We start from the raw sequence: 27,892 nt of genomic DNA on the forward strand, positions 1-27,892 counted from the left end.
TACGCGATGTCACTCTGGCACTTTTCCTTCGTAGTAGAAGCGGCGTCTCTGTGTGAAGGAAGGCACTAAAAACTAATCTCTACAGCGGTTCGAAACTTTTCGTGTGCTCTCGGAACATTCCGGCACGGTTCGCGACGCAGTGGGTTTGGGGAGTTGTTACATAAGTGTGGACTAACCACTGGGACCTGATTGTTTATATTTTCATGTTTAAAAGATGCAAGCACTGCTTCAGACCTCTAGATTAAAGTACATTTGTAGCAGCAGGTTTGGGGAGTTGTTAAATAAGAGTGGACTAACCACTGGGACCTGGTTGTTTATATGTTCATGTTTAAAAGATGCAAGCACTGCTTGAGACCTCTTTATTCAAGTACATTTGTAGCAGCAGGTTTGGGGAGTTGTTACATAAGAGTGGACTAACCACTGGGACCTGGTTGTTTATATTTTCATGTTTAAAACCGCTATATTAAAATACATTTGTAGCAGCAGATTTGGGGAGTTGTTTTAGAGTGGACTAACCTCTGGGACCTGGTTGTTTATATTTTCATGTTTAAAAGATGCAAGCACTGCTTCAGACCTCTAGATTAAAGTACATTTGTAGCAGCAGGTTTGGGGAGTTGTTAAATAAGAGTGGACTAACCTCTGGGACCTGGTTGTTTGTATTTTCATGTTTAAAAGATGCAAGCACTGCTTTGAGACCTCTTTATTCAAGTACATTTGTAGCAGCAGGTTTGGGAGTTGTTACATAAGATTGGACTAACCACTAGGACCTGGTTGTTGCGCTCGGGTATTCTCCGATGGGCCGAACTAGTATTTAGTGCCTTCCAACTTGTACAGGCAACGGGGAGGCAACAGGCCACTATGGTACGAGCACATTTATTTTCCAAACAAAACTTCGTACGATCCCAAAGAATTATAAGTGAACATTTAAAATATGAATGCTCCTTTTCCTTCATGGAGATTGACTGGAACTGGTTTTCTGTAAATTTTGCCTCGTGTGACATTATAATAATTAGAACACAGTTATCACATAATTTCGCATGCCTCCAGGTGAAATTGAAAGCTCCAAAACACCAAGTGAAAATTGAAACACCAAGTGAAATTGAATGATGGTTGCAGTTACTGAAGAGTAACATCGTTTAAATACGAATGCATGAGAAAAAAATGTTGTTTTATTACTACTGAAATTAACAGGGGAAACCTATAGGCCTAATAAACAATAAGAAACAATGTTGAGAAAAGGCTGTTTTTATTGCTGGAAATTAACAGGGAAAACCTATACTTAACAAAAAGGCACAATGTTAAGAAAAATGTTTACCACTTTCAGTCGTAATCATAACGTTTGTTATGTTATTAAGAAGCCTACAGTTGATGTGAGTATACACCACAGCCAAATTTTATATCTCGATAACTGTATTGTTGAGTGTTCTGTTTTGGAGCTTCCATATTGAATATTGGTAAGAGCTCAAAAACGATCACTTGTAGTACTTCATTTCAATTCAACTAATTTATTGTCCATTTAAAGACAATGGACACTATTGGTAGTTACTAAAAATAATTGTTATCAAAAACCTTTTTGTTGGTTACGAGTAATGGTGAGAGGTTGATTAGTATAAAACCGTGTGAGAAAGAACTTCCTCTGAAGTGACGTAGTTTTCGAGAAAGAAGTAATTTTCCACGAACTTGATTTCGAAACCCTCAAGTTTAGAATTTGGAGGTCTCGAAATCAAGCATCTGAAAGCACTAAACTTCGTGTGACAAGTGTTTTTTTTTTCTTTCATAGTTATCTCTCAACTCCGAAGACCAATCAAGCTCAAATTTTCAGAGCTTTGTTGTTTGCATATGTTGAGATGCACCAAGACAAGTGGGAAGACTGGTCTTTGACAATTACCAATAGTGTCCACTGTCTTAAGAAGAACAAAATTAAAAGATACAAATGGAAAATGTACATAATTTTTGTATCCTTTATACTACTAGTTGAATTTAGTTAAAGCATAGTAGAAACAGAATCTCCACGAAAAGGTAATCTAGGTCAGACGTTATTATTAGTATAAATGACAACGGACTATGGTCGGCCTCGTTAACTCTACCTTTTAAAGCAATGAAAGTGTCATTTAAAGGCACATTAGCATACAAACTTACTTGGTAACAATGGAGAGCTGTTGATAATACAAAACATTGTGAGAAACGGCTCCCTCTAGGAGTAGTTTTTGATAAGTGAGGCTATTTTCACTAAAATTATTTGAATTGAATTCGAGACCTCAGATGAGGTCTCGAATTCAATACATCTGAAAGCATACAACTTGTGCGACAAGGGTGTTATTTCTCTATTATTACCTCGCAACTTCGACGACCAAATTGAGTTCAAATTGTCACAGGTTTGTTATTATGTGCATAATTATGTTGAGATGCACCAAATGAGAAGACTGGTTTTACGATTAAGAAGTACAGGGGTTGATTTCACAAAGGTAGTCCTAAACTTAGGACTAGTCCTAGGTAATGCAAAGAGATAGGACCAATCCTAAGTAAGGATGAGTAACTGGTCCTAACTTAGGGCTGGTCCTATCTCTTAGCATTGCCTAGGACTAGTCATAAGTTAGGACTACCTTTGTGAAATCCACCCCATCAGTGCCTTTTAGTACAGCTGATGGGGCATGAGCTCTAAGTCTAGTTTCTGACCTGTGTGGCAGGAGATTCTTTTGTCCCCCATTATTATGACTTATGGTATCTGATATATTATGAAGAATAAGAAGGTCCGGTGTGGATCGAAAGCTAAGGCATCTACCCTACTCATTTTACCATGACTTATGATATATTTCAGTGCAATCATAATGATGACAACTGTATACTTATTATATGAGATTTATCCAATAAATATGACTTAAAAAGCTACCTGAGCGGAATGTTTTCAACGGAAATGGTATTTTAACTTGTTCATAATGCACCTGTTCACCATTTTAATGTAATTTTGATATTTGTACACTTCTGAATTTTTTCGTAATTATCGACTATAAAATCAGGCCCCAACCTAAAGGTTTTGAAAAACTAAAAACACTTCTGCCGTCGAGAGCGCGCGTCAAAGGACAATGCCGCTGACGTCATCTCTGGGACTTGCTTTGTTATGCCTCCACGCTGCAACAAAGCGGCTTTACAAATTGGAGCTCCCAGAGATGACGTTTTGAGAGTGCTAATACGTAACAGGGCTTTTCGCAAATCTCTCAGAAAAGCGCTGGATAAGGGCGTTCAAAATGATTGTTTTTTTACACAATTGAAATCTTTTTATAGTCATATGACTCGATTTCCCTATTCTTTGAAAACATTTTAAGTGAATTTCAGCAAAGTATACGCCAATTATAGCTTAAATCAGTATGACTTTAATACTCATAACTATGAGATGAGTCGTAGTTCCTCTATGAGTTTCTTTCCTTTCTCTCAATATTTCTCAAAGCTTCGTTATTGAGCTGGAAGACAATCATTTTTATACAAATCGCAAAATCTTTGTATATGCTATAATACCGTAAAATTTACATTTATATACAAGTAAAATTCTGTTCAAACATGTCGACTAAGACACACAGTGTCCAGACATCTTTACACAATATACTTTCATTACTTCTTAATAATTCAACTGTTACTACAAAATACATTATAGGAAAGACTTTTGGTTGACTTTGAGCCAAATTTTACCGCCAAAAAGATTATGATCACAGTACGTACACTGAAACGTTCTAAAACAAACGAACAACACGTAAACTTACAATTCTGAAACTGTTTAAAGGCACAGTTTTACACACACAAGCCACTACAACTAGAACTACACAGTTGCAAAAACGTAAAAGGCACACATTGAGAAAGGCACACATTGACAAAGGCACACATTGGCACCAAGACATTTTAAAGTTTCGGAACTACAGCAAGAAAACTTGGACAAAGAAGAATGAATGAAAAACTTTAAAAGTTTTCCTTCCTAAATCCGAATCCATGATCTTGGCACTTTCTCTTGATGACTTCTCCGAGGATTGGAGCACCACAGAAGAAGACGGTGATCTTGCCGCGGTTTTGCCTGGCGAGATCGGCGAATACCTGGTCCCAGTCCGGTCTGCCAGCCTGAGTACGCGTCATCAGCCCCGTTATGGTGTCTCGTTGCTTCTTCTTGTGGATGAGATCCAGGGCCATGTGGAGACCAATAGCCTTTTGATCACATAAAGAAAAACAACTAATAAGTGACCGATGAACGTATTGAGGGTGCAATCCACTAAATAAACTCCCCTAGCATATAGCGCAAAATTATATTATTATATTTAACATTTTATTTTATTTAGAAGTCTCACAGCTTTTTACAGTAAAGAGGAAACTGTTGATTGATGCTCTGACTCATGAACTTGTATCCTCTGCTCAAGCTATTCCCACACCAAATAAAATATCCCTACACAATGTGTAGTTTTTCAAACGTCCGAGCATCAATCTTGAAAGGTGTCCCTACACTTCCCAACAAATATTATGACCATTTATTTTAGGACCTACGTCATCCAAAATACATCAAGTTGGGAGTCAACAACCCCCCAGGGCAATTGGTCAAAACGTTTGCACCGTATCTTTGGGAGAATAACTATGGCAGACACTGTATCACTGCTTGGTTTGGGTGTATACACATTTTTTTTACCCAACCCAAATAGAGCATCGTAAGTCCACCATATCTCAAAATGGCTACAATTTTGACAATTACCAAAGGTGTCCAGTGCATTTAATTAACTACATGTATACGTTTTAAACTTTCATTATACCTTCATGTCATTTTTGCCCAACGCAGATGTCATGTATAAATTAATATCAATAAAGCGTCTTGATGACGCCATCTCCTGCTGCTCCATCTCGATGTGGTTTAGGAGGCTGAGAAACCACTCAAACGAACGCTGTTGTCTTGTTATCCAGAAGAAATCCACCTGCAAAAAGGATCGAGTAAAATGAGGTCTACGTCATAAAGGGGTCCATATTTCACACTATTGTTGTATGCAGGGCGAACGTTGGTAGAACACTCACAGATGATATTGTGTTTAATATGGATTTAGAGACAACGCTGAAGAATAAGAACTATCTTTGAGTCCAAACACCAACAATACAGACGTGTTTTACCGCCAAATTCAAAATGCACGTGATTTAACTTTTGCAAGCTCCACAAACCTTCTTGACCCGGAGCAACGACGGTGCTTCCTCAATCCAAGAATTTCCACATCGCCTACACATCTTGGTCGCCATTTTGTGTTGTTCGTGTATGCTTTGGAGTATGGATGCAAAGGGTGTGATGCCGATACCGGCACCGATCAAGACAGCGTGGTCCGAATCGAATATGTGCTGAGAAGGCGCTCCATAGGGTCCATCAATATACACCTGTTTTCGCAAACAAAACATAATGAGAAGATGGTAACAAGACTGATCCCCTGTCTTATATGCACGGGTTGGACATACCCAATGATTTCATTGGCCAAACATGCAGTGACGTAAGCTTTCTATGTTTGTGTTTTGATTGGTCAGAGTGTAATAACCAGATCAAATCAAAGTGTACGATGGCCGGCCACAGGGACAAAAGATGGCACATCCACCATTACTCACTAATATGCAAAAAAGTTATTTGATTTGACGATAAGTTTATCAAAAACAGATTTGTTTATAGGCCTTCACCAAGACCAAACTTACCTCCACCCCAGTGTGTTCAGTTCTGTCTTTGCTAAGACAGTGGGCAACGTCGAGGGAGTGTTGCGTTAGTTTCCTATTGAAGCTACGGGTCCGACGTCGAGATGGCGGTGGTGGGGACGAGGCTAAAAATGGCCTTGCGTGCACACTTGGTCTCGCCCTCAAGTCGGTTTCATTCAATGAAGCGGCCACAGGTTGCTGAAACATGTGTTCGCTCGACACACCACTGTCCTTCCGACTCGGTACAGAGTTCAGCTTCGCTGGTGTCAAGAGTGGGTTGATGACATTGCTTGCCAGTTTAGAATCCTTGCGCTTGGTAATCGGTGTAAGGGCAAGCGGTTTCTTCTTGTTCGATTCCACTGTTGCCATTGTATCGATACCACTCTCGGTATCGCTCATGTTTGATAATCGATTCTTTTCAAGAGAGGCGACGTCATCAGACGTTTGTTGCTGCACGTAGTCGGTTTCCTTCTCGTCGTTGTTGTTGAGAGCTCCTGGAATACTGACGCCCGATGTATTCTCATTGAATTCAATTTGTCTCTTGGTTGGCGAGACGCCATTTTGTGACGTTAGTGAGCCCTCTTCGGCCAGAATTTCTAGTGGCTTTTCCCTACTCTCCATGATGAGGTTTTCGTAAGACGCTGTGTCCTTCTCTTGACGCTCCTTAAAGACGGTCATCAGGCGCTTCGTCCAGTTCCCTATTGACCGTATGTGGAGGGTGATAAACTCTGAAAGAGATGGTATTAGATCAATAGTAACTTTTTTCATTGCCTTTTCCCTTTCCCACAGACTCTTCAGAGCCTTGTCAAACAAGGCAACTTTTCACAGGAAACTTGGAGGCAACCAACTACAGTGCATGCTGCGAGACCACTCTGGTAGCACACGAGTATTTTTTCAAATAATGCCTAACGATCCACAAGAACTATGTGAACATTAAAATCTAAATGTCTTTCCTTTATGGAGATTGCCTGCAACTGGGTTTTTGTACTTGGGCCTAAATCACAATTACCGCCTGATAATTGCCAAGTTTGCATGAAAACATGTCGATGCTACAAAGGGACCTGCAATGTTTTCTCTCGGTATCTCCTAAAGTTCCACGTGTTCTTCCTCTTGTTTTCTTTATGTTCGTCAACTATCCCCATGTTGACCTGACAAAACTACGAAGACTAGACCATATCTAATCAAACTTGGAAAAACAAAATTTGCAGTTTTGCAAAGTCAACAGTGTTGGAGCGTCACTGAATTGGACAGCGCAATCATACTCATACAGAGAATTGTTATTCTTATTAGTTGATACCTTTCTGCTCTGGAGCACTCGTAATGGTGAATGGGTGCCACTCATTCTGCGCTATTTCTGGGATGTTGATGTGTACGTACTCGCCGGCGTGGTATTTAAACTTTGGAGGGCGCGGAATTATCAAAAGAGTCACCTGTATAGGCATAGAACAACAATGAAAAACAGTTCAAGATTGGCAGACGAAATAAATAAGTTCAACTAAAATCTGACGGGCATTTAGGTCTTTCCGTAGAATATGTCTTATGATTGAATTGTTTGTGCTTTATATTCTCTTTTTCTCACCACAACGGTAAAAAAATGGAGAAGTAAATGGTTATATGGTTTTTTTTAAGTACGGAATGATGGGATACATAATAAAAAAAAGGTGAAATAAACAAGGTGTTTTACCCTTATTATATAACTATATGTAAAAAAAAAAATAGCGGGTTGGACCTTGGCAAGTCTGTATTTGACATAGGGTCACCGTTTGAATGTCTCAATGTTTGGGATCTACATCTTTTATGTGGGTTCTCATCAAAGCCGGTCCAGCATCTAGATGAATATGACTGAGAAGAAATGGCTTAATTAGTTTTAAGGAACACGTTGCCTTGGATCGGTCGAGTTGGTCTTTGAAAAGCATTTTGTGACCGTTTGGTATGAAATGCATATGGTTAGAAAGATGATGTAAAAGTAGAATACAATGATCTACACAAATATGCCTCGAAATTGCGTGGTTTTCTTTTTACCTCGTCCAATAACACCGTCGGCCATTTATGGGAGTCAAAATTTTGACTCATATAAATGGCCGACCGTGATAGTTCGCGACGTACAAAGAAAACCGTGCAATGTTGAGTGCTACTTGTGTGGATCATTATATTCTACTTTTAAAACACCTTTCTAATCATATACATTTCATAACAAACGGTTTCAAACGCTTTTTATAGACCAACTCGTCCGATCCAAGGCAACGTGTTCCTTTAAATGATTCATTAGCTGGCATTCCGTCTTATATAGGGAACTACTTTTCAAATAAATAAATATAACACAAAAACATGATCCTACGTCTGCTGGCAGTACAACGGCCTTCTTGATAAACGTTCTGCCGTCTCTGGCTCTGCGAACCAACTTGAGCCGCAGTATTCTCTCAATGGTGTACAGGGTACCAGGCAAGATTAACCAATACCAGAATGTTGTCGCGTGGAAGATGAGGATAATCCAGAACAATATGGAGAACTGATGGGTCATATGGAACACCTATGGGGAAAAAACATTTCAATCATTGGATGGACATTGCATAGCAAAATATTTTGACAGAAAAGTCTTTGTGCACACAGAATGCAAATACTGAGTAGCAAATGATGATATTTGAGTAGCAACTGGAACATTTTGTGTAGCACTTTGATCTTCTATGCAAGGGAAATTTTTCACTGCACATTTTCTTTTAGTAATGATCAGAAACAAATTGTTCAACAAACATACCACAAATATGTTGAGGTAATAGCTTAGGGACCTCTCAAACGACAATGGAACTTGAACCAAGTCTAGAACGACCGCCGCAAACAAGGAATGTGTCTCGAGAAATGTACATAACACCTGAAAAAAACTTTCAGTGCGAGAAATTGTTATTTCGAAGTAAAGCTTGCAATAAAACACCTTATAAATGTTCACGGGATTTGTCATCACGCCTATTTTGCAAATCTACTTGATTTACATCTGACTCATGCATAATTCAAACTATAGGCCGAGGAGAGATGGAGAATCACCTGGAAATAGCCCCGGCGTCGTATGCAGGAGAAGGAGAAGACGAATATGATAATGAGGATGACCGTGAGGGCGTGACCTGTGACGTTGGCACTCCCTGCAACCCAGCCGATACCAGGTTTGAATGTGAACAGGTACTCCACTAATGTAAAGTTGGAGGAGCCATCACTAGAGAAGCCAACTGTTATATAGAAAAGGAAAACGATAACTAAGCATTAAAGGCAGCGGACACTGTTGGTAATTACTCAAAATTATTAGCATAAAACCTTTCTTGGTGACGAGTATTTGGGATAGGTTGATGGTATAAATTATTGTGAGAAATTGGTCCCTCTGAAGTGCCATAGTTTTCGAGAAAGAAGTAATTTTCCACGAATTTGATTTCGAGACCTCAAGTTTAGAACTTGAGGTCTCGAAATCAACCATCTAAACGCACACAACTTCGTGTGACAAGGATGTTTTTTTTCTTCCATTATTATCTCGCAAGTTCGATGACCGATTGAGCGGAAATTTTCACAGGTTTGTTGTTTCGTGCATATATTGAGATACACCAAGTGAGAAGACTAGTCTTTGACAATTACCAATAGTGTCCACTGTCTTTAATGAGGTTCTCAGTTGCCTGAACATCTGACGTTACACTTCGAGGCTGAATTACGCCAGAGATCTGCCTGTATCAGATAAACCCCATCGATGATCACATACAATACATTTAATTTTTACATACAATGCTTGCTGCACGCAGACGACCGAGAGGGCAGCAGCCAAACATCACTTTGGACCAATCAAAACAGAGATATAAAACCTTGCGTCACTGATCTAATATCCAATCAAATCGTTGTATCCAATGAAATCACTGATTCTGTAAAAAACAGATGTTTTTGTGACATAAATATTTCTTGTGATTCGTGTTGTGATTTAACCTACCTCCATGATTTAACAAAATTACTAATGATAGGCCAACGTACCATAACGTACCACGTGGCCAACGATATGCACTGGCGTCAGCACAACGATGACGTACCCAACCAGCTTATGTAAATCGATGTGCTGGTCAATCAGGACGAGGGCAAAGGTCAGATTGGTGCTTCGGATCAGGGTGAGACATTTACGAAGCATTAGTAAGAGAACGAAGACACAGTCGAAACTTAAGCACCGACCTGTAGAGGGAGAATCAACAACAAAATTAAACATGATTTAATCTTTTTTTTTTGGCGAATAAGCTGCCAATTGAAAGATATTATGCAGGATTGGTTGGATAAAAATATCATTTTCGTCTGAATGTTTACTGATTATGGTAATTTATCGTAGTTATCGATCCAAAACAAGGCTTAACCTCAAGATTTAAAAAACAAAAACTATAAATACTTCTGCCGCTGACGGCGTGCGTCAAAAAGACAATTTGACGTCATGTGCAATACAAAACGGAACTCCCACATAATGATTGATGACGAACACAGCTTTTCGCGAATCTTTCCAAAAGAACCAGAGAAGGGTATTGGTTGTTTAAAAATTCAAATCTATTTTAACCTCATGTGAACATAATTTCGATGAACTCATTTTAAAGGAATCTCAGGAAAGATCACTTGTTGCCATTTTTGTTCAGGTAGGTCTTTAAAAAATCAGACCATCAGTTTAAGAATCAATGGAACAGCAGTCAAATTTGCAGTAGCTTTTCATAAAAACATCTAGTTGTGCATTTACTCTGCTTAAACTGAATGCTGCATGATTTTGCATAGCTGTGTGAGAGTTCCTAAATTCCACTTTTAGCTGCAAACATGCTTTGATCATGACAACACAGCCTCTTTAAAAATGGGTGCGTTTCTCTGAAGGATTGGTTCTGATACACACGTTTTATAATAAGTGAACTTTCAGTCTGATTTCCCCCTTTTGCATATCTATCAAAGCCACAGTGTACTTTGTATGGCTTATAAAATGACACCACAAGAAAAGAAGAAAGAAAAAAACGATATCCCTTACAGCATTTCTCCCTTAAAAACATGGACCGCCATCCATGAACCTCCTTTAACCGGTTAGTGATGACAACAAAGTCAACGTTCAGAGAAACTGTGTCATGAACTTGTACTTCAAAATCCCCATAGGGCCTGCCGTCCAGACTACTTTGCTTGTAATGGCTGATTAGTACACAAGGGATCTGAGCTGACCCATAATGGGTTAACAGAATTAACACTTGTACCCATCGGGTGGTCTGGCAACAGACGCTGTCACCACATCAATAAAAGGGTAGACGTGCTCTCAGGTATAGCCTTCTTAACATGGGTAGCGCACCGTATCGATACCCCTTGTCAACATACCCCTTATCCCTGGTATAGGGATGTGCTGAAAAACTAATCGTGGGTGGGGTGGCAAGATTGATCATCCCATGGGAACGAGGTTGAGTGCGCATGTGGTTTGGCTATAATCCAGATATCTCTCACTTTTAGTGAAGTGCAGCACATATGAAGAGTTTTTTTCATCGTTTAGTGGCGTCGCAAACTTTTATTGTATGTACCATTGGTGACCAAAGAAATTTCTAACAATACTTTGTATCTTGATTATGCATCGAGGATTGTTGTGGAATAAAGACATAAAAGGCTAAATTTACACGTCCATGGAACTTACTTCCTGTAGACATCATTTACTATTAAAAAACTGCTATGAAGAATATTAACTTTCGATTTCTAGAATTTGTTTGATACAAAATAACTATACTTTGTTTTTGCTGTGAAGGTCATCCATTTGTTGATAGGCAAAAGTTGCCGGCTGCGGCGTTGTAAAAGAAAAGTCAGTAAGGAATTTATCTTACACTAAAACATTTAAACCTGCACCGGTTTGTTGGAGTGAAACTTTATTGGCATATCTCAAGTCGTGGTCAGAAATGGAAAACTGATTGTGTAAGAAGTTCAAAGTCTTACAAAACATACTTTCAGTTAGCTGCTGTAAACGTCAAAACGCCACGGGTGAGACTACGTCCACTTACCGGCACCTCTCGCCACCATCAGCCAATGCTGGTCCGGGAATTTTCCCCACGACTCCAGAACACCCCAGGTTATCAGTCCCATGTGTGCCACCACAAACAGAACCACGAAAGCAATGATGGAGAGATTATTACGGACTTTTGTCCAGCGGCAGATGCGACCGGGACAGCAATGTCCGCTCGCCTTGGATTCCGTCGGTGCGGACGGCGGCCTCATCCAGTCAGCCGCGCTGAAATTTATAACGAGAGAAAAACGGAAATAATGTCAGTGTTTGTGAATGATATTTCTGTAACAATTTTGCCTAAGGAAGCCAACACCATATCCAGCTTCTGAAATATATAATCGCTTCATCTAGAAGAAACATGGTGTGACCACCCCTATTGTGTCTTCACTGTGTTCTGGAAATCTTATGAATTCTTTCGAGGATATTAGAGGGAGGGTACTTCTGTACAACAGGAAAAGAGTGGTTAGAATGGTCTTCTACTCTCTATATGTAACAGAGTGACAAACACCACAACACTACATTTCGAGCTGTCCTTCATATGGCTCTTCAAAAAGAGTGGTGGTTATTTCACTCTTTTAAAGGGGTTTTAATCCAGAACAGGAAAGGTACAAACTTCAATCTAAAAGATTGGACGACCACTCGAAAAAAAGTTGTCCTTCATATGGCTCTTGAAAGAGTGCCTTTTCACTCTTTTACATTAAGAGAGTAACAGCAGTTCCAGTCCACAAAAATCTACGGTCAACGTTCCTTCCAATATGCTTCACCAAAACTATGGAACTCTCTTCCTGACAAAGTCAAAGACTGTACACCGCTAGAACAATATAAATCTAAACTGTATAATACAGACTCTTTTGTATTATGCGTTTTAAAGTACTGGAACGCTTGGGGCATCCTCTGCGACATATTGGGCATGGTAATACAAAGAAAATCTGCTCTAGTCTCACTTTTTCTAATCTCAAGAATTTTTGAAATTAAAAAACGAACCTTTTTCCTTGGAACAGGGCTCGGCAGTGTTTTAAAAAAAATGCTGTCAGTTAACATGAGTGATTTTTTTTCTCCTTTTTTTTCTTTTTAAATTTATACGCAAGTTGTTCATTAACGACCTTTTGTATATTACGTTTCATGAAATTGCAATTTAGGAACTTATAGTTTTTAGCAGACGAATTCACCTTATGGTAAGATTATCTGCGATATCTGGGTACTTTTCCAGCTGGGCTTGAAGCTCCTCGAAGCTGATTGTCCCACTGGAGTCCGTGTCTGCCTCCTCGAACAAGACCTCCGTGAGCTCATCCAGCGTCTCCTCCGTCAGCTGGAGGGCGCTCTCGGCGGTGCAAGACTTCAGGACGGTCCGGAGCTCCACGAAGTCTATTGATCCGTTGCCTGAGGAAAGAGGGAGTCAAATTTAAAGCCATTGGACACTTTTGGTAAACAGTATTGTCCAAGGCCCACACTTCGTGTATCACAACTTCTATATAAAATTACAAACCTGTGAAAATTACGGCTCAATCGGTCATCGGAGTCGGGAGAAAATAACGGGACCACCCACCCTTGTGTCCGCACGTTTCGCCGTGTCATGACATGTGTTTAAAATAAATCCGTAATTTTCACTATCGACAATTGATATTGTTTTAATGTTTTTTTCAAAAATAAAGTAAAGAATTTCATGGAATAATATTTCAATAGAGGTCTTTCACCATTACCTTCTGTAAACCCTGTAAGTTATTTGTAAATCTGTGAACTTCTAATTTTGTTTCTGTACCGAAAGTGTCCAATGGCTCTAAAAGAGATTTACGGAAGCGTATTGCCACCACATGAGCAAAAAAGAAGAAGTTTTTATCGTGTACGACATGAAAAGTTATCGTGTACGTATATGAAAGTCCGAAACTTATATGTACGTCCCGTGCACTCTAAAACCTGCCGGTCAGAATTGACCTGGATTTCGAGTCCTTGAGCCTGACCGGTCAAGCCGACTCGGAAACTGGCTAAAAGCATGTATGGCTAAACATTTAGAGTGTACACGATAAAACCAACCTTATCGTGTACGTACTCGATAACTTATAGAGAGAGTTCATTTTAGGGGAGTGAATGGGATTTCACTCTGAAAACTCCTGGGTTAGAATTGACCTGCATGGATTTCGGGTACTCAAGGGGCAGTGATCCGGTACTGGGTCACGGTTGTATGAAATCTTTGTACCCAAGTAAATCACTGGGTCTTTAATATCAGTGCCGCTCTTTTATCCTTGCAGGTAAAGACAGTCTATCCAGACCCCCATCAATTATCGAACTTATAGAGTGGGTTTTGTTTTGACCTACCATCAACGTCGTAGACACGGAAGAGGAAGTGGAGTTTGTCCGAGGCCGTCCCGTGGACGAGGAGCCGAAGAGCCGTCATCAACTCCTTCAGATTGATGCTCCCTGATTGATCCGTATCGATCAGGTGGAAGAATCGCTCGGCAAAGAAAGACTGGAGTCGATAACATGAACAATACAATTATTGGGAAATACATTACAAATACATACACGAACAATTACAAATCACATTTTAATGCTTGAGTATTGATTGATAAGAAGTTGTGCAAGGGGTCAACTTGGCAAACAAAAAGAGAAGAAAATACCGTACATTTTTGGGAGCTGAAAACTCACTTTTTTGACTCCCAGTGCTTTGGTGAATTCTTCCATGTAAATGAGGCGGTCGTCTCCAGCCACCTGGCTGAATTGTTGCTCGAACCTTGCCAGCCATTTTGCGTCTTTGTCTAAGCTACAGCAAAAAAGAATAAAACACACACATTCATTGTTGCTATCACTAAAAGTAAGCACTATAAAGCACTGGACACTTTTGTTAAATGTCAAAGAACAGTATTCTCACTTGGTGTATCCCAAAATTATATGCCTAAAGTAAAAAATCCGTGAAAACTTGGGCTCAATCGCACATCAAAATGTCTTTGCTATAACACGGAAAGCTCAATAGTGGGGCACCAGTTGCATTAATGTAAAGTTTCTTAAATTTAAACTGGTACCCAGTTTCGGCTAAGCAAAAGCTCTTTCGTGCTTAGCACGTTTTTTGTGATGACAGGCTTTATGACATTGAGCCATGGGGCCAATTTCATGGCTCTGTTTACCGTAAGCAAAAAATCGGCCCATTCCGTGCTTACATCAAGCGTATAATATAACAACGTAATAGCAGGAAATCGGTTCTTGTGCGCTTGCGTGTCCACGTTACTGGGCATTTTTGCAATCACAGCTTAAGCAGAAAATCGGCGTTTGTAAGCGAAGATGGTGCGGCATTCGGTTGTGGAGCCATGAAATTTGGCCCTGTCATGATCATGTCGACACATCCACTTTGAATATCTGCTCCCTAAACACGCAAACACTCATGTTTGAGAAGTTTGCTAATTTTAATTTGGAGAGAATCTTTTGACAAGATTTGTGATTTTTGTTTTGGAAAATTCCGTCTGAAGTACCCTCTTGAGTCGAAGCGGAATTGGCACTTAAAGAGCTCCTTATATCAGAAAATATGAGGTCAACTTGTCAAATAACGATTATGGTATCGCAGAAGGTTAAACAGCGAACGTAATCTTGCTCTGCAAAGATTAAACCGACTGATATGGTTGGGGATCATTGGCCGAACGACAAAAGTTTAGCCAAGCGCAGATCAGTTTTTCATACCAGCGGTAGGCCTAAAACTGTTTGTATCATTGCAGTGTAGCCCTTCTCGGTGTTCGTACTCGAGTCCTAAATGGACGTACTCGAACTCGGCTAGCATTATGATATAATAGTGGCTTTTTATAACAAAAATAGCGCTCATATCCATCACTCGGTGGCGCTCGAGGCGCTTTAAAGGCAGTGGACACGTTTGGTAATTGTCAAAGACTAGCCTTCACAGTTGGTCACTGGTGTATCTCAACATATATGCATAAAATAACAAACCTGCGAAAATTTGAGCTCAATCGCTCATCGAACTTGCGAGATAACAATGAAAGAAAAAACACCCTTGTCACACGAAGTTGTGTGCGTTTAGATGGTTGATTTCGAGACCTCAAGTTCTAAACTTAAGGTCTTGAAATCAGATTCGTGGAAAATTACTTCTTTCTCGAAAACTATGGCACTTCAGAGGGAGCCGTTTCTCACAATGTTTTATACCATCAACCTCTCCCCATTACTCGTCACCAAGAAAGGTTTTATGCTAATAATTATTTGGAGTAATTACCAATAGTGTTCAGTTGCTTGATTTCGAGACCTCAAAAAATCTAATTCCGAGGTCTCGAAATCAAATTCGAGGAAAATTCTTTCTTCGAAAACTATACGTTACTTTAGAGGAAGCCGTTTCTCACACTGTTTATACTATTAAAGCCATTGGACCCTTTCGGTACAGAAAAAAATAATAAAAGCTCACAAGTTTACAAATAATTTACAGGGTTTACAGAAGGTAATGGTGAAAGACTTCTCTTGAAATATTAGTCCATGAAATGCTTTACTTTTTGAGAAAACAGTAAAACAATATAAATTCTCGTTAGCGAGAACTACAGATTTATTGTAAACACATGTCATGACACGGCGAAACGCGCGGAAACAAGAGTGGGTTTTCCCGTTATTTTCTCCCGACTCCGATGACCGATTGAGCCTAAATTTTCACAGGTTTGTTGTTTTATATATAAGTTGTGATACACGAAGTGTGGGACTTGGAAAATACTGTTTACCAAAAGTGTATAATGGCTTTAACCTGTCACCATTACCCGTTATATGCTAATAATCATTTTGAGTAATAACCAATAGTGTCCACTGCCTTTAAGTGACACGACTCGGACTCAAACATACACTCTGCTGATCAGAAACACCAGACTCAACTTGTTCGTTGTCAAAATAAGGTTGTTTAAATTATGATGGATTTTTATAACTTATGCCATTATCCATCAGGTAACATAGGAATAAAGCACCCTGGAAAAAGTATAACTGAAATTATCTTTGATGTGTTCAATTGTTTGATACAGGCAGTCTACATTTAGGTACATCGTTTGGGCTATACAGTATATAAAGTACAATGTAGCTGTATACAGGCAGGTGCCATATGATAATTTTTAAATTGGGTTATCATTGTAAGGACTTTTTAAACTGATAAGTTTTAGCGTGGGAGATTTTTCTGTAAGGTGATACCGAAACACATTGTTTAGAATCTGTCAATTTCTATTATCATCTTTTAAATAAATTCTCCCCAAAATAATAGGTCTCTTTTTCACACAATACGTAGTGTAATGTAAAATGTTTAAAGACATTACAAAATGGTAACTTTATACGGTTTCAGATTTCTCCCAATCTCTAATCCAAATTACATTTAGTTTCAAGTTTCATTTGTCGCCATCATACTGCAGGCCAGAGGGAATCAACAGTACAATTGCCTTCAAGAACTTTGAGCACGTAATTTGCTACAAGTCGGAGGAATTGACAGGTTTCGATCATCAGAGGTTGTGAAAAATTACAAAGGTGAAGAATGTCGGTCACTCGGTCACGTTTTCATGACGCGTGGGTGCACATGGGTCGGCAAACGAGGTTGATGCAATGGTTGACATAGGGGGGGATATTAGATAAACATTGGGTTTTGTGAAGATTACCAGTTATCAACACACCGTTCCCAGGTTGTATATACTGAAGTTACCACCAAGGTTAGAGAGCAAGTTCAACGTCATAATTTGAGAAGTGCATTCCACAATTTTGTAACAACCTAACTTTATTACGGAGCTGAATGAATGGCACCTTTGTCAGATAATTTAAACTCGCCAGGTCAACCAATGAGGCAAAACCACCATTTAAAATTGACTAGCTGACACACTTAAAAAAACGGTCAGCACGCATTAATCCGGATGTGGGTTCCGTGTGGCCGAGCGGCTTATAGCCCCGGACTCAAGCTCTTGTGTGGTCAGCAGGTGTGGGTTCGAGTTCCGTTCGTGGTATACTTTATGAGAAAAATCATAATCATAATTGCGCTGTCCTTCGGATGGGACATAAAACCTTAGGTCCCGTGTGTAAGGATAAGTTGTGCACGTAAAAGAACCCAGAACACTTATCGTGAAAGAGGGGTTATCCGGCGTTTCTGCTTCACATAACAAGCACCCTTGTTCACAGGTTTCTTCAGCAAGCTTGCGAGCTACGCTTACTTAATTTAACTTATGGGGCATCCTTGGTTTCATTACTAGAACCTTTTTCTATGTGGACGAGTAGGGGTAAACCCACAGTGTTACTGGTTCTCATGCAAGCACCCTTGTTTACAGGTTTCCTCCCCAGGCTTGCGAGCTACAGTAAACAAGTTCACTCATTATGAGGCAACCTTGGTTTCTTACCAGAAAAGTAAAAGAACTACGATGAGATACACAAGTAAAGTGAGCCCAAATGTACCCCAAGATGTAGTGTAATTTCCACTACATACCCACAAGGTTTAAAGCCATCCCGCTGATTCCAGCCACTCCAATTCGTCCCCTTGGGTGAATTGCCCCGAATATTCCTCACACCTCATTGGTGTTTAGTTACCACCAAAGTGTCCGTGGGATGATGGATGCAAATTAGCCGTGACGTGGGAACGAGCGTGCGAGGCCCGAGGTTGTCAGGGGAGGTCCGATCCATTTTACTTGGGGACAGTTTTTGGTTCTGTCAAGTTCACCTCTTTAGCACGCTTCGATGTAACGCTATGTCAGCTCGTTACTGTGATGAGAGATGCATTGGCCAGGGGTCAGGGGCGTTGCCATGGTGATGACCTTTACAGATCCATACACCAAAACGAAGTCTCTCTTTTTCTGTAAACTTGTTTCGGTAGTAAATCCGTCTCACACTTCATAATCCTTTCAAAATGCCATCTGATGAACACTGACACTGTTCAGTGTTCGTGACAAGCTGATTGTGGGGGTTCGAGGGACAGACAACTCGTTGTAACATTTTTGCTGATGCAGTTGTTAACGTGACGACGACCTAAAGTGACCATGGGTGTTTTTCCCCCCTCTATTTTATGACGAAAAATCAGGGATTTCCAAGAATAAGAACTTAGAAACTAGTTGCAAAAAGAAGATGTGACCTTACAGGGCTCGGTTATTGAGCAGAAAACAAATTCCTGAATTGAGCAATTATAAAGTAGGTCCACACACGGTAATTCTATCTTCAATTTTAGTTACAAAATACAGCTTATCTGGTGTGTGTTCTTTGTATTGTTTGCTTAATAGTGTTAAATGTGTTATCCCGTTTTGGTGCTAACTAAAGATGATATTGACCAACCACCAGTGTTGCCATGATTTCGAGCCTGTGAGAGCAGTATATCCTTTCGTCGAGGCTTTGTGGCTTAGAGATGTGTTTGAACCGGATATAGAGAAGACGTATTAATGATAGGGAGATCAGGGAAGAGTGACCGAAAATCCCTGATTTTGATGGACCACAAGTCGTGTAAATCCTTGCATACTTAAAAGCCTATTTTGAAAGAAAAAAAAATCATGACTCAAAATTCCACCAGGCCCTTCAGGTGTCCATTTTAGAGGCAACTTACTGCATTGAAATAGCAACCGTCAGCGCATTGCAAGAACCACTTGTACTTTGTCCATTCCCCCTCTCCATCGACAAATTGAAATCAGAATTTATCATTCTTGATGGACATTGTCTGGAACTTATTAGCTGTGAAACGCTTTAAGACGTTTTGCCTTTTATCAAAATAATGTGCCTGATTTTTGGATGTCAAAGACACAGGAAACTATTGGTAATTGTCAAAGACCAGCCTTCACAGTTGGTGTATCTCAACATATGCACAAAATAACAAACCTGTGACAATTTGGTCGTCGAATTTGCGAGATAATAATGGAAGAAAAGAAGAGAAAAAAAGGGAGGAAAAAAAGAAAACAAATTAATATTCTTTATCCCCGATGCAAATTTATAAAAATCTCTTATAAGAAAAAAGATTCTTGTCACACGAAGCTGTGTGCTTTCAGATGCTTGATTTCGGGACCTCAAAATCTAATTCTGAAATCAAATTCGAATATTTTAGTGGAAAATTACCTCTTTCTCGAAAACTACGTTACTTCACAATTGTTTATACTATCAACAGCTCTCCATTGCTTGTTACCAAATAAGTTTTATGCTAACAAATTTGAGTAATTGTCAACGCAACAACAACATGCAGCAACAACGGTGCCCCTATGTCACTAGATCAGTAAGTGGTAAGACTGCATGACTTGCAATCACAAGGTTGTAAGTTCAAATCTTTTAAGCTAACAGCTGATTTCACAATGACTAGAATAAGTATCGTCGACTAGTTACAAATCACAACTTCTTAATTTTGTGCAATTCATAATCATGGACGTTAAACCAATGTATGAGCATATAGAGCAAGTTATAAGAGAGATTGGCTGTTGCCAGCTTAGTGTTTATATTCCCTTGTGTGAGCTTACTGAGTGCCATTGATGGGAAGATTATAAACAACAAACAAACAGACAAACAAACAAACAAACAAACAAACACCCCAACAAGCAAACAAAACCCATTATTGTTAATTTGGAGGAGAACGCACGAATTGGATATGTGGATCTAACATTAAACTGCGTCACAAACTGACCTTTATGCAGCTATAGGGAACACGTGCCAATGTAACATTTCGAAAACAAATACATTAACGGAGGCCAGTCATTGTTCCCGCCATAAAGAGATATAAAATTTCCTTGACTACTGTGTCAGACGAACAAAGGTTGAATGACCTTTGAAAAAACAACCCTTTCGGAATTTCTTGACATAAAAAAATACCCAGTAATTTATATACAAAAGTTACGAGTTTTGTAGAGTGTTTTATTTCGTCCTTCGATGACGGTATTAAACATGAGAAATGGGGCGGCGTGTGTTTTGGAGAGAATGGTAATGAGTTACTAATACATTTTCCAGATGGTCATTGCATTGCGAATACTTTAGTCAGAATGTGCATCATTTAGTCCCGAATTTAAAAATGCGCCCCGTGATAATTCATTGTACATGAACGGGTTGGGGGGGACACGGAATTCAGTATCTGGTTTTCTAGAGTTTGCGGATATCTCAAGATCGTTTTTCACGCGGAAGGTCATACAAGAAGCAAAACAAGAAATTACCCATTATTTTGAATTTTTAAAACAAATTGAAACAAAATGACGACACCAGAGCGGTAAAACCCATTAGAATGACGAAACACATCCAAATACCCACAATGTTTTATAAGAAATAGCTATCCAGTGCTCTCTACCAAATAAGATTTTAAGGTCACTCTCGTGGATGAGGCTAATTATCAATAATAATATAACGTATTTGTATAACCGGCTATAACTACTATTAACTCATAAGGAGTTTCCGTTTACGCTGAGACTGACAGTGTTCCTGGAAATAAAACGGTTTAAGTTTTTGTTTAAAAGAGTCAACGGAAGGAGAGATTTTAAATAATATTTTTAATTAATTTTAAAACTATATATTTTTAATTAATTTTAAAACTATATATTTTTAATTTAGTACCAACTGAGTAGGGTATGTCCATAGCATTCGATCCAAACCGGACCTTCTTCATAAACAAGTACAGACAAATAGATATCCATTTATAATAATAAAAAAGGATTAAAGGCAGTGGACACTATTGGTAATTGTCAAAGACTAGCCTTCACAGTTGGTGTATCTCAACATTTGCATAAATAACAAACCTGTGAAAATTTGAGCTCAATCGGTCATCGAAGTTGCGAGATAATAATGAAAGAAAAATAACCCTTGTCACACGAAGTTGTGTACGTTTAGATGGTTGATTTCGAGACCTCAAATTCTAAATCTGAGATCTCGAAATCAAATTCGTGGAAAATGACTTCTTTCTCGAAAACTATGGCACTTCAGAGGGAGCCTTTTCTGACAATGTTTTTTACCATCAACCTCTCCCTATTACTCGTCACCAAGAAAAGTTTTATGCCAATAATTATTTTGAGTAATTACCAATTTAATAAAAACGGGAAAACTATAGCCAATCAAAAATTTTATCTGAGAAACAAATGGTGGCTATATGAACCCAAATACCAAAAAGAACACCCTTCCTTGTCAGAACTCACAAAGGTCCACATCGAATGCAGAACCGTATGGTCTCTGTCGAACATGGCAGCCAGTCACTGGCAGTGACAAGGTGCGATGTTTTAACCCTAAAACCCACAGCAAAGTTTTGGATAACATGAGCCCACCTATCATAACATAATGTCATCAGAAACCATTTATCATAACATAGTGTCATCGGACACCATTGAGTGATGGGATTCGCTGAAATATTATCAACAGCAAACTTTCGTGGATTTATTTGTTTTACGGTTATGGCTTACGTGACTTTTCGGCGATTTAGTTTCCCAGTCTGGTTTCGCGCTCTTCATAAATGCTTACACGAACCACGACCCCCCCCCCCCCCCTCCCCTAGTGTTACCAGATTGAACAATAGGATAGTTTATGAAAGAGTTGATTTTAAACATTGCAGGAAGTGTGAAGTGTTTGTTAATCATTCAATGTATGTTCAGCTGGTAACATCATCTTTGCTTTGTTTGTTCTTTGGAAACAAGTGTGTTGCTATAGAAGAAACTATGTAAATAAATAGTCAACTTGCAGGTACAACCATGTGTGAATCTCTTTTGTTTGAGTGTTGGCTCTGAGATGCGCCGGCCTGAAGACCAAAGTTTTTAGTTTCTTCATATTTCTCCACACCATGCAAAGCTTCAAACAATACTTAAAATGTTTCGCTATTTATATCTCTTACCGTGAGGTGGATTTAGGAAGCTGAGAGACAACTTTTACACCAATTCAGGCGCGCAGTGTTGAGCACCGTGCGCCATTGCTGAGGTGTACATGTGGCTAGTTTTGTGCACAAAGACATGAGGAAATCATGTTCCTTTTCACTCTTTATGGACATGAAATGTTTTCATCAACGACTATCACATTTTTCTTAACAAGACATCATGATATACTAATGAAGATCACTGACTCCAAAATTTGAAACTAAATAGAAACCGAATCATCTTGAAAACGGTGCTTGTCTTAGGTGAATTAGGGGGAAAAGACGCGGAAACTGCATAAAATATAGTCACTAAAATAAGATTTTGTCAGAATTTCAGTATTTTCCTTTGTGCTTTATTTAAAAAAAAATAGCAATAATGTGGTAAATCGTCATATCATGCAGCCATGTTCGAGAAATCGCATAGATTGTCGAGAAAGACATTAAATTTCCATTCAGAGAGAAAAGAAACATGATTTCCTTTACTAGGCACATGTTACCTCAGCAATGGCGGCGGTGCTCAACACTTGCGCGCCCGGTGCGCGCCTGAATTGGTGTTATAGGAAATCAGCCGACACTACTACTTTCGCTTAATAGTTGAACGGGGTGATAGGCTAATACTCATTACCAACTTCACTACTGTGACGGAGTGTGTTCTTTATTGGTATCACACTTTTAGATAATTAGACCGGTAATAAGCTTATCTCATTACAGTAAAATTGATACTCCGCACGCCCCACATGCCAATAAAACAAATGTGAAAAGTTTTCACACAGACTTGATTCATATTTCGTAAAAAAAACAGTGATTTATACTAATTTTATCGTGTTTAAAAAAAATTTGGTGTATACGAGAAACTGACTTGAGTAAGTTTAAACTTTGAGAAATGTTCGTGTCAGGTACGTTTCGCAGATTGTGTATTCCAAATAGGTCTATAATGATTATTCTTCCAGCAATCACCTTTTTATATTGTATAATTATATTTTTTATCGTTGGCAGGGGTCTGGTTTTACACATCTTTTGATGACAGTTTTTATACTTTTGTTTTAACCTTGACGGCCCCTGTACAACTTGTTACTATTGTGTATGCCTAATGATTTCAAATAAATAAATAAAATAAATAAACAGACCATGGACTTATAGCCTCTCCAGATGTGCGGCAACTCAAAAGCGCTACCATTTTTATTTTGTTATGCACCTGTGTACATTTTATGGAATGGGTGCAATATAAACGAAAACATTATTTATACTATTCATTTATTTATTTTAAAATGAATTTTTACTTGAATGTCAGTTTTACTGTATACCCATATCTACATTTATAGAACTAAATCGAACGGTTCCAAAAATTGAAGGTATCCTTTCACTTTGCCATTAATACAATCTTTTTCCTTGAAATAATAATAAAACTTGTTCCCTGTTGAACGAAAAAAAACAGCTTCGTCCCCAAGGTGAAAATAATTTCAGAACTACATCCCTTTTGCATTTTGTATCAACTCAACTTTACCCCGGTCGTAAACCTTTTCTAAACTGCTTGCCCTTGGGCGCGACATAGTTACACGCAAAAACAACTCCACAAACACATTGCAGTGCAGTAAATTTTCTCCAATCGTAAAAAAAAAAAATGTCCAGGCAATTTTTGTTTCATAACTTTGGGTAGTGTTATGGGGGCTAATTGGCGATAAAGTGGAGTTATTGTCTGTACCTATACACGCCATCTAAAGTTGATTTACTGACAAGGCGTGTTATTCACAACAGAGGAATGCAACGCACGCATAACACCAAAATGTTATGAAAGGGGAAGCTCGAAATCGTACAATGCCTACGTCATTCTTCTGAAGGAATGAATTGTTTCATATCGTTGAGTATTTCAATAAACACACCACTAAACAAAAATGAGAAAATTTCTTCAACTCCGGTGGTCACTTTCTGGCTAACAAGGAAAAACTCTTTTGTTGTCTTGGAATTTTTGCACAATATATATGGCGCTTATTTCTGTCGCAGCATTTGTGTTCGTTTACATTTGATTAACAACAGTTTGAAAACCACTGATGAATCAGTTTTTCATAGTTTTCCAGTTTTTCAATTTATATTATATCAATGAACAATCGCTGTGTCAATGGTGAATTAAACATTGCTTAATTGTTAAATACAAAATCTGAAATATTTATACGCCTCTTCATTGGTGTCCATGATAGGCTACCCATGATTGTGTATGTGCTGATTTTTTTTTCTTTTTTTTTTTTCTTCTCATTTTTTTTTCATTTTTTTTTTTCAGATGACGTTTCCGAGATTGAATCTGACCGTAAGTTCAGGTGACCATTGGTTACACGTCCAAGGTTTGTTATACAGAAGAGGTACCAGTTTAATCAGTGGTTCTGGCATAAAAAAAAATGGGAAATATTTGCTGTATTTTAAACCGATAATGTATTTGTTTTTGGTTTGGACAACGGAAACAATAACGACTGAACATCACACCGCCCGGAAACATTTCGCAGTTTACGCGAAAGAAGACCGTATGCGTACAGCATATTATGTTTGACTGTCCTCGCTCTATGGTTTGACCGGTAGAACAGGTTGTTTTTATAGCTTGCAGTAAAAAACTGTGTTTGAAGAAAACTGGAAGCTTGATATATTTTTTTATCACATTGTAGTCGTTGCAGGAAAGTGTCTTCATATAATGCGAATTTAAGAAGAAGTTCTTAGATCAACAACATTCATGTCAGACACTGGACACTATTGGTAATTGTCAAAGACCAGTTTTCTCACTTGGTGTATTTCAACATTATGCACAAAATAACAAACCTGTGAACATTTGAACACAATTTGGTCGTCGAAGTTGCGAGATAATAATGGAAGAAAGACACCCTTATCATACCCCAATATGATCCCAACATAATGTATAAAATAACAAATCTATGGAAATTTTGACTCAATTGGTTATCGAATTGCAAGAGAATAATGAAAGGGAAAACACCCTTGTTGCAGGTGTGCTTTTAGTAGATGCCACAATACGCTTCGGGCCTGAAGTCTTTTAATATTTGAGTGGAAAACTACCTCTTTCTCAAAACCTACGTTACTTCAGAGGGAGCCGTTTTATCAACGTCAGCTCCCATTACTCGTTACCAAGTAAGTTTTTATGCTAACAATTATATTGTGTAATTGCCAATAGTGCCTTTAAAGACAGTGGACACTATTGGTAATTGTCAAAGACTACAGTCTTTACAGTTGGTGTATCTCAACATATGCATAAAATAACAAACCTGTGAAAATTTGAGCCCAATCGGTTGTCGAGCTTGCGAGATAGTAATTAAAGAAAAAACACCCTTGTCATACGAAGTTGTGTGCTTTCTGATGCTTGATTTTCGAGACCTCAAATTCTAAACTTGAGGTCTCGAAATCAAATTCGTGGAAAATTACTTCTTTCTCGAAAATACGTCACTTCAGAGGGAGCTGTTTCTCACAGTGTTTTATACTATCAACCTCTCCCCATTACTCGTAATCAAGAAAGGTTTTATGATGATAATTATTTTGAGTAATTACCAATAGTGTCCACTGCCTTTAACTTGTTTCAGAAGAGCCAGTTTATTGACCTTCTCATTGCTCATTGACCTTCTGCTGTGTTGTAGGCCCCCTACTTGTGTCTGGGAAAAGGACCAAGACTACTGCAGATATGCAACATTCTTCCTGGCAATGTTACCGTCCCTATTTTAAAGACACTGGATGCTATTGGTATTTGTCAAAGACCAGTCTTCTAACTTGGTGTATCTTAACATATGCATAAAATAACAAACATGTGAAAATTTGAGATCATTTGGTCGTCGAAGTTGCGAGATAACTATGAAAGAAAAAACACCCTTGTCACACGAAGTTGTGTGCTTTCAGATGCTTGATTTCGAGACCTCGAAATATTCTAAATCTGAGGTTTCGAAATCAAATTTGTGGAAAATAACTTCTTTCTCGAAAACTACTCCATTTCAGAAGGAGCCGTTTCTCACAATGTTTTATATTTTCAACCTCTCCCCATTACTCGTTATCAAGAAAGGTTTCATGCTAATAATTATTTTACGTAATTACCAATAGTGTCCACTGCCTTTAACCATGAAGGTATAACAAAAAATGACCGTGCCCAGCAGTCAGCAATCACTTTCGATTCAAGAGTTGTGGTCGAGTGTGGACCCAACGATCAAGATTCAATCAAAAGTCAAGATTACTCATCGCCAAAAGTCTTCAGTTTGTCAACAAAATGCGTAAGTCCTGAATGAAATCACTTATCAGAAAGATAATTTTTCAATGTGTGTGGTGGAAAATGTGTCGCCAGGTGGAAAATGTGTCGCCGGGTGTGCATGAAAGTCAAATATGTATAGGAAACGTGTATCATAGAATAATGTACTGTTTTCTCTATTTGTTTACCAAACATTCAGCGAGCACCAACATTTACAGCACAAAGTCAACATAACACCTCTTCCCATCCCAATCTCATTAAAACAAACATGGGTTAAACAAAGGTATGTTCACTTCTATATACGACGAAAAATAGCATTTACACTTTCAAGGCGTGGAGGTAGAAATGGTATGTCAAAGAAAAATGAAAATGTAAAACAAGTGTGACCGTTTTCCCGAGTTAAAAAAAAATACACCTACCTTACGGATGACCCCATGTGATTTAAGTAGTAGGGAAACTAAGTTCTCGGACTCGATGATGGACTGTGATCTTTACATTTCTAAGTTCTTATACACATTTCTGAATAACTCAACTGAAACATTATTACGTCACGGATCTTAGGCTATAGACTATCACAAAAAAGATCACGTGTACCTAATTCAGTTAAGTACAGTTAATATTTCCACTCAATCAGTTAGCTTAAAAGATTTTTAATGGACATTAATGGTACTATACAATGAAAGTATAGGAAACATGCTTCTGAGTCAATAAGCCGACTGCCAGAAATAAAACCAAGTTTCTTACCCCGACAGTTGATCCATGTTCCCGGTGGGGATCCAAAGAGGGTTTTGTTTGTGATAAGACGGTGCCAATCACTGGGGCTTGGTGCGTTGAGGACTCAGGGAGAAATCTCGAGTATCACTCGGGTAACAACCGCTGATGTACGAAATGGCTTGGCGGGTAAAAACAGACGATAGAAGAGAAAACAACCACCACGCACGACCCCGTCAGCGCCTGGACCTATGGTGACATTGGTAAACAAAACAAGCACTTGTCAGTAGATGACTTTGAGTCTACGCATTGTTTCTCACTTAATGTTTCGATAGTGGGGGACCGTTGTTGAATAGACATTCTCTTACCGGTTTCCTTGGTTTCCCCCTTGAAGTAACTATTGACTGGTTCCCGACTCATCGCAAATATTGACCCGTTGGTTAATGTCGTTATTGTATCCAGGTTTAGCACCTGATTGTTGCCATAG

The 27,892-nt window shown here is 38.8% G+C and overlaps 1 protein-coding gene across 2 annotated transcripts; it reads right to left on the reverse strand.

Annotated features, from left to right (window-relative positions):
• Positions 1–850: 850 nt before the first annotated feature.
• Positions 851–27,650, reverse strand: LOC139945848 (NADPH oxidase 5-like). Of its 2 annotated transcripts, none has more exons than XM_071943335.1 (13): positions 27,439–27,650; positions 14,345–14,459; positions 14,015–14,165; positions 12,871–13,081; positions 11,700–11,926; positions 9,688–9,879; positions 8,728–8,906; positions 8,027–8,218; positions 6,986–7,118; positions 5,692–6,416; positions 5,179–5,385; positions 4,782–4,940; positions 851–4,188 (listed from the first exon to the last, which is right to left on the reverse strand). In XM_071943335.1, the coding sequence occupies exons 1-13, from the start codon at positions 27,453–27,455 to the stop codon at positions 3,949–3,951; spliced, it is 2,748 nt and encodes a 915-aa protein (XP_071799436.1). In that variant the 5' UTR covers positions 27,456–27,650; the 3' UTR covers positions 851–3,948. The 2 variants fall into 2 exon arrangements, with proteins under 2 accessions (XP_071799436.1, XP_071799438.1); XM_071943337.1 differs by lacking the exon at positions 27,439–27,650 and adding an exon at positions 27,114–27,320.
• Positions 27,651–27,892: the final 242 nt, after the last annotated feature.

Source organism: Asterias amurensis, chromosome 13 (assembly GCF_032118995.1).
Source record: "Asterias amurensis chromosome 13, ASM3211899v1".
Lineage (NCBI taxonomy): Eukaryota > Metazoa > Echinodermata > Asteroidea > Forcipulatida > Asteriidae > Asterias > Asterias amurensis.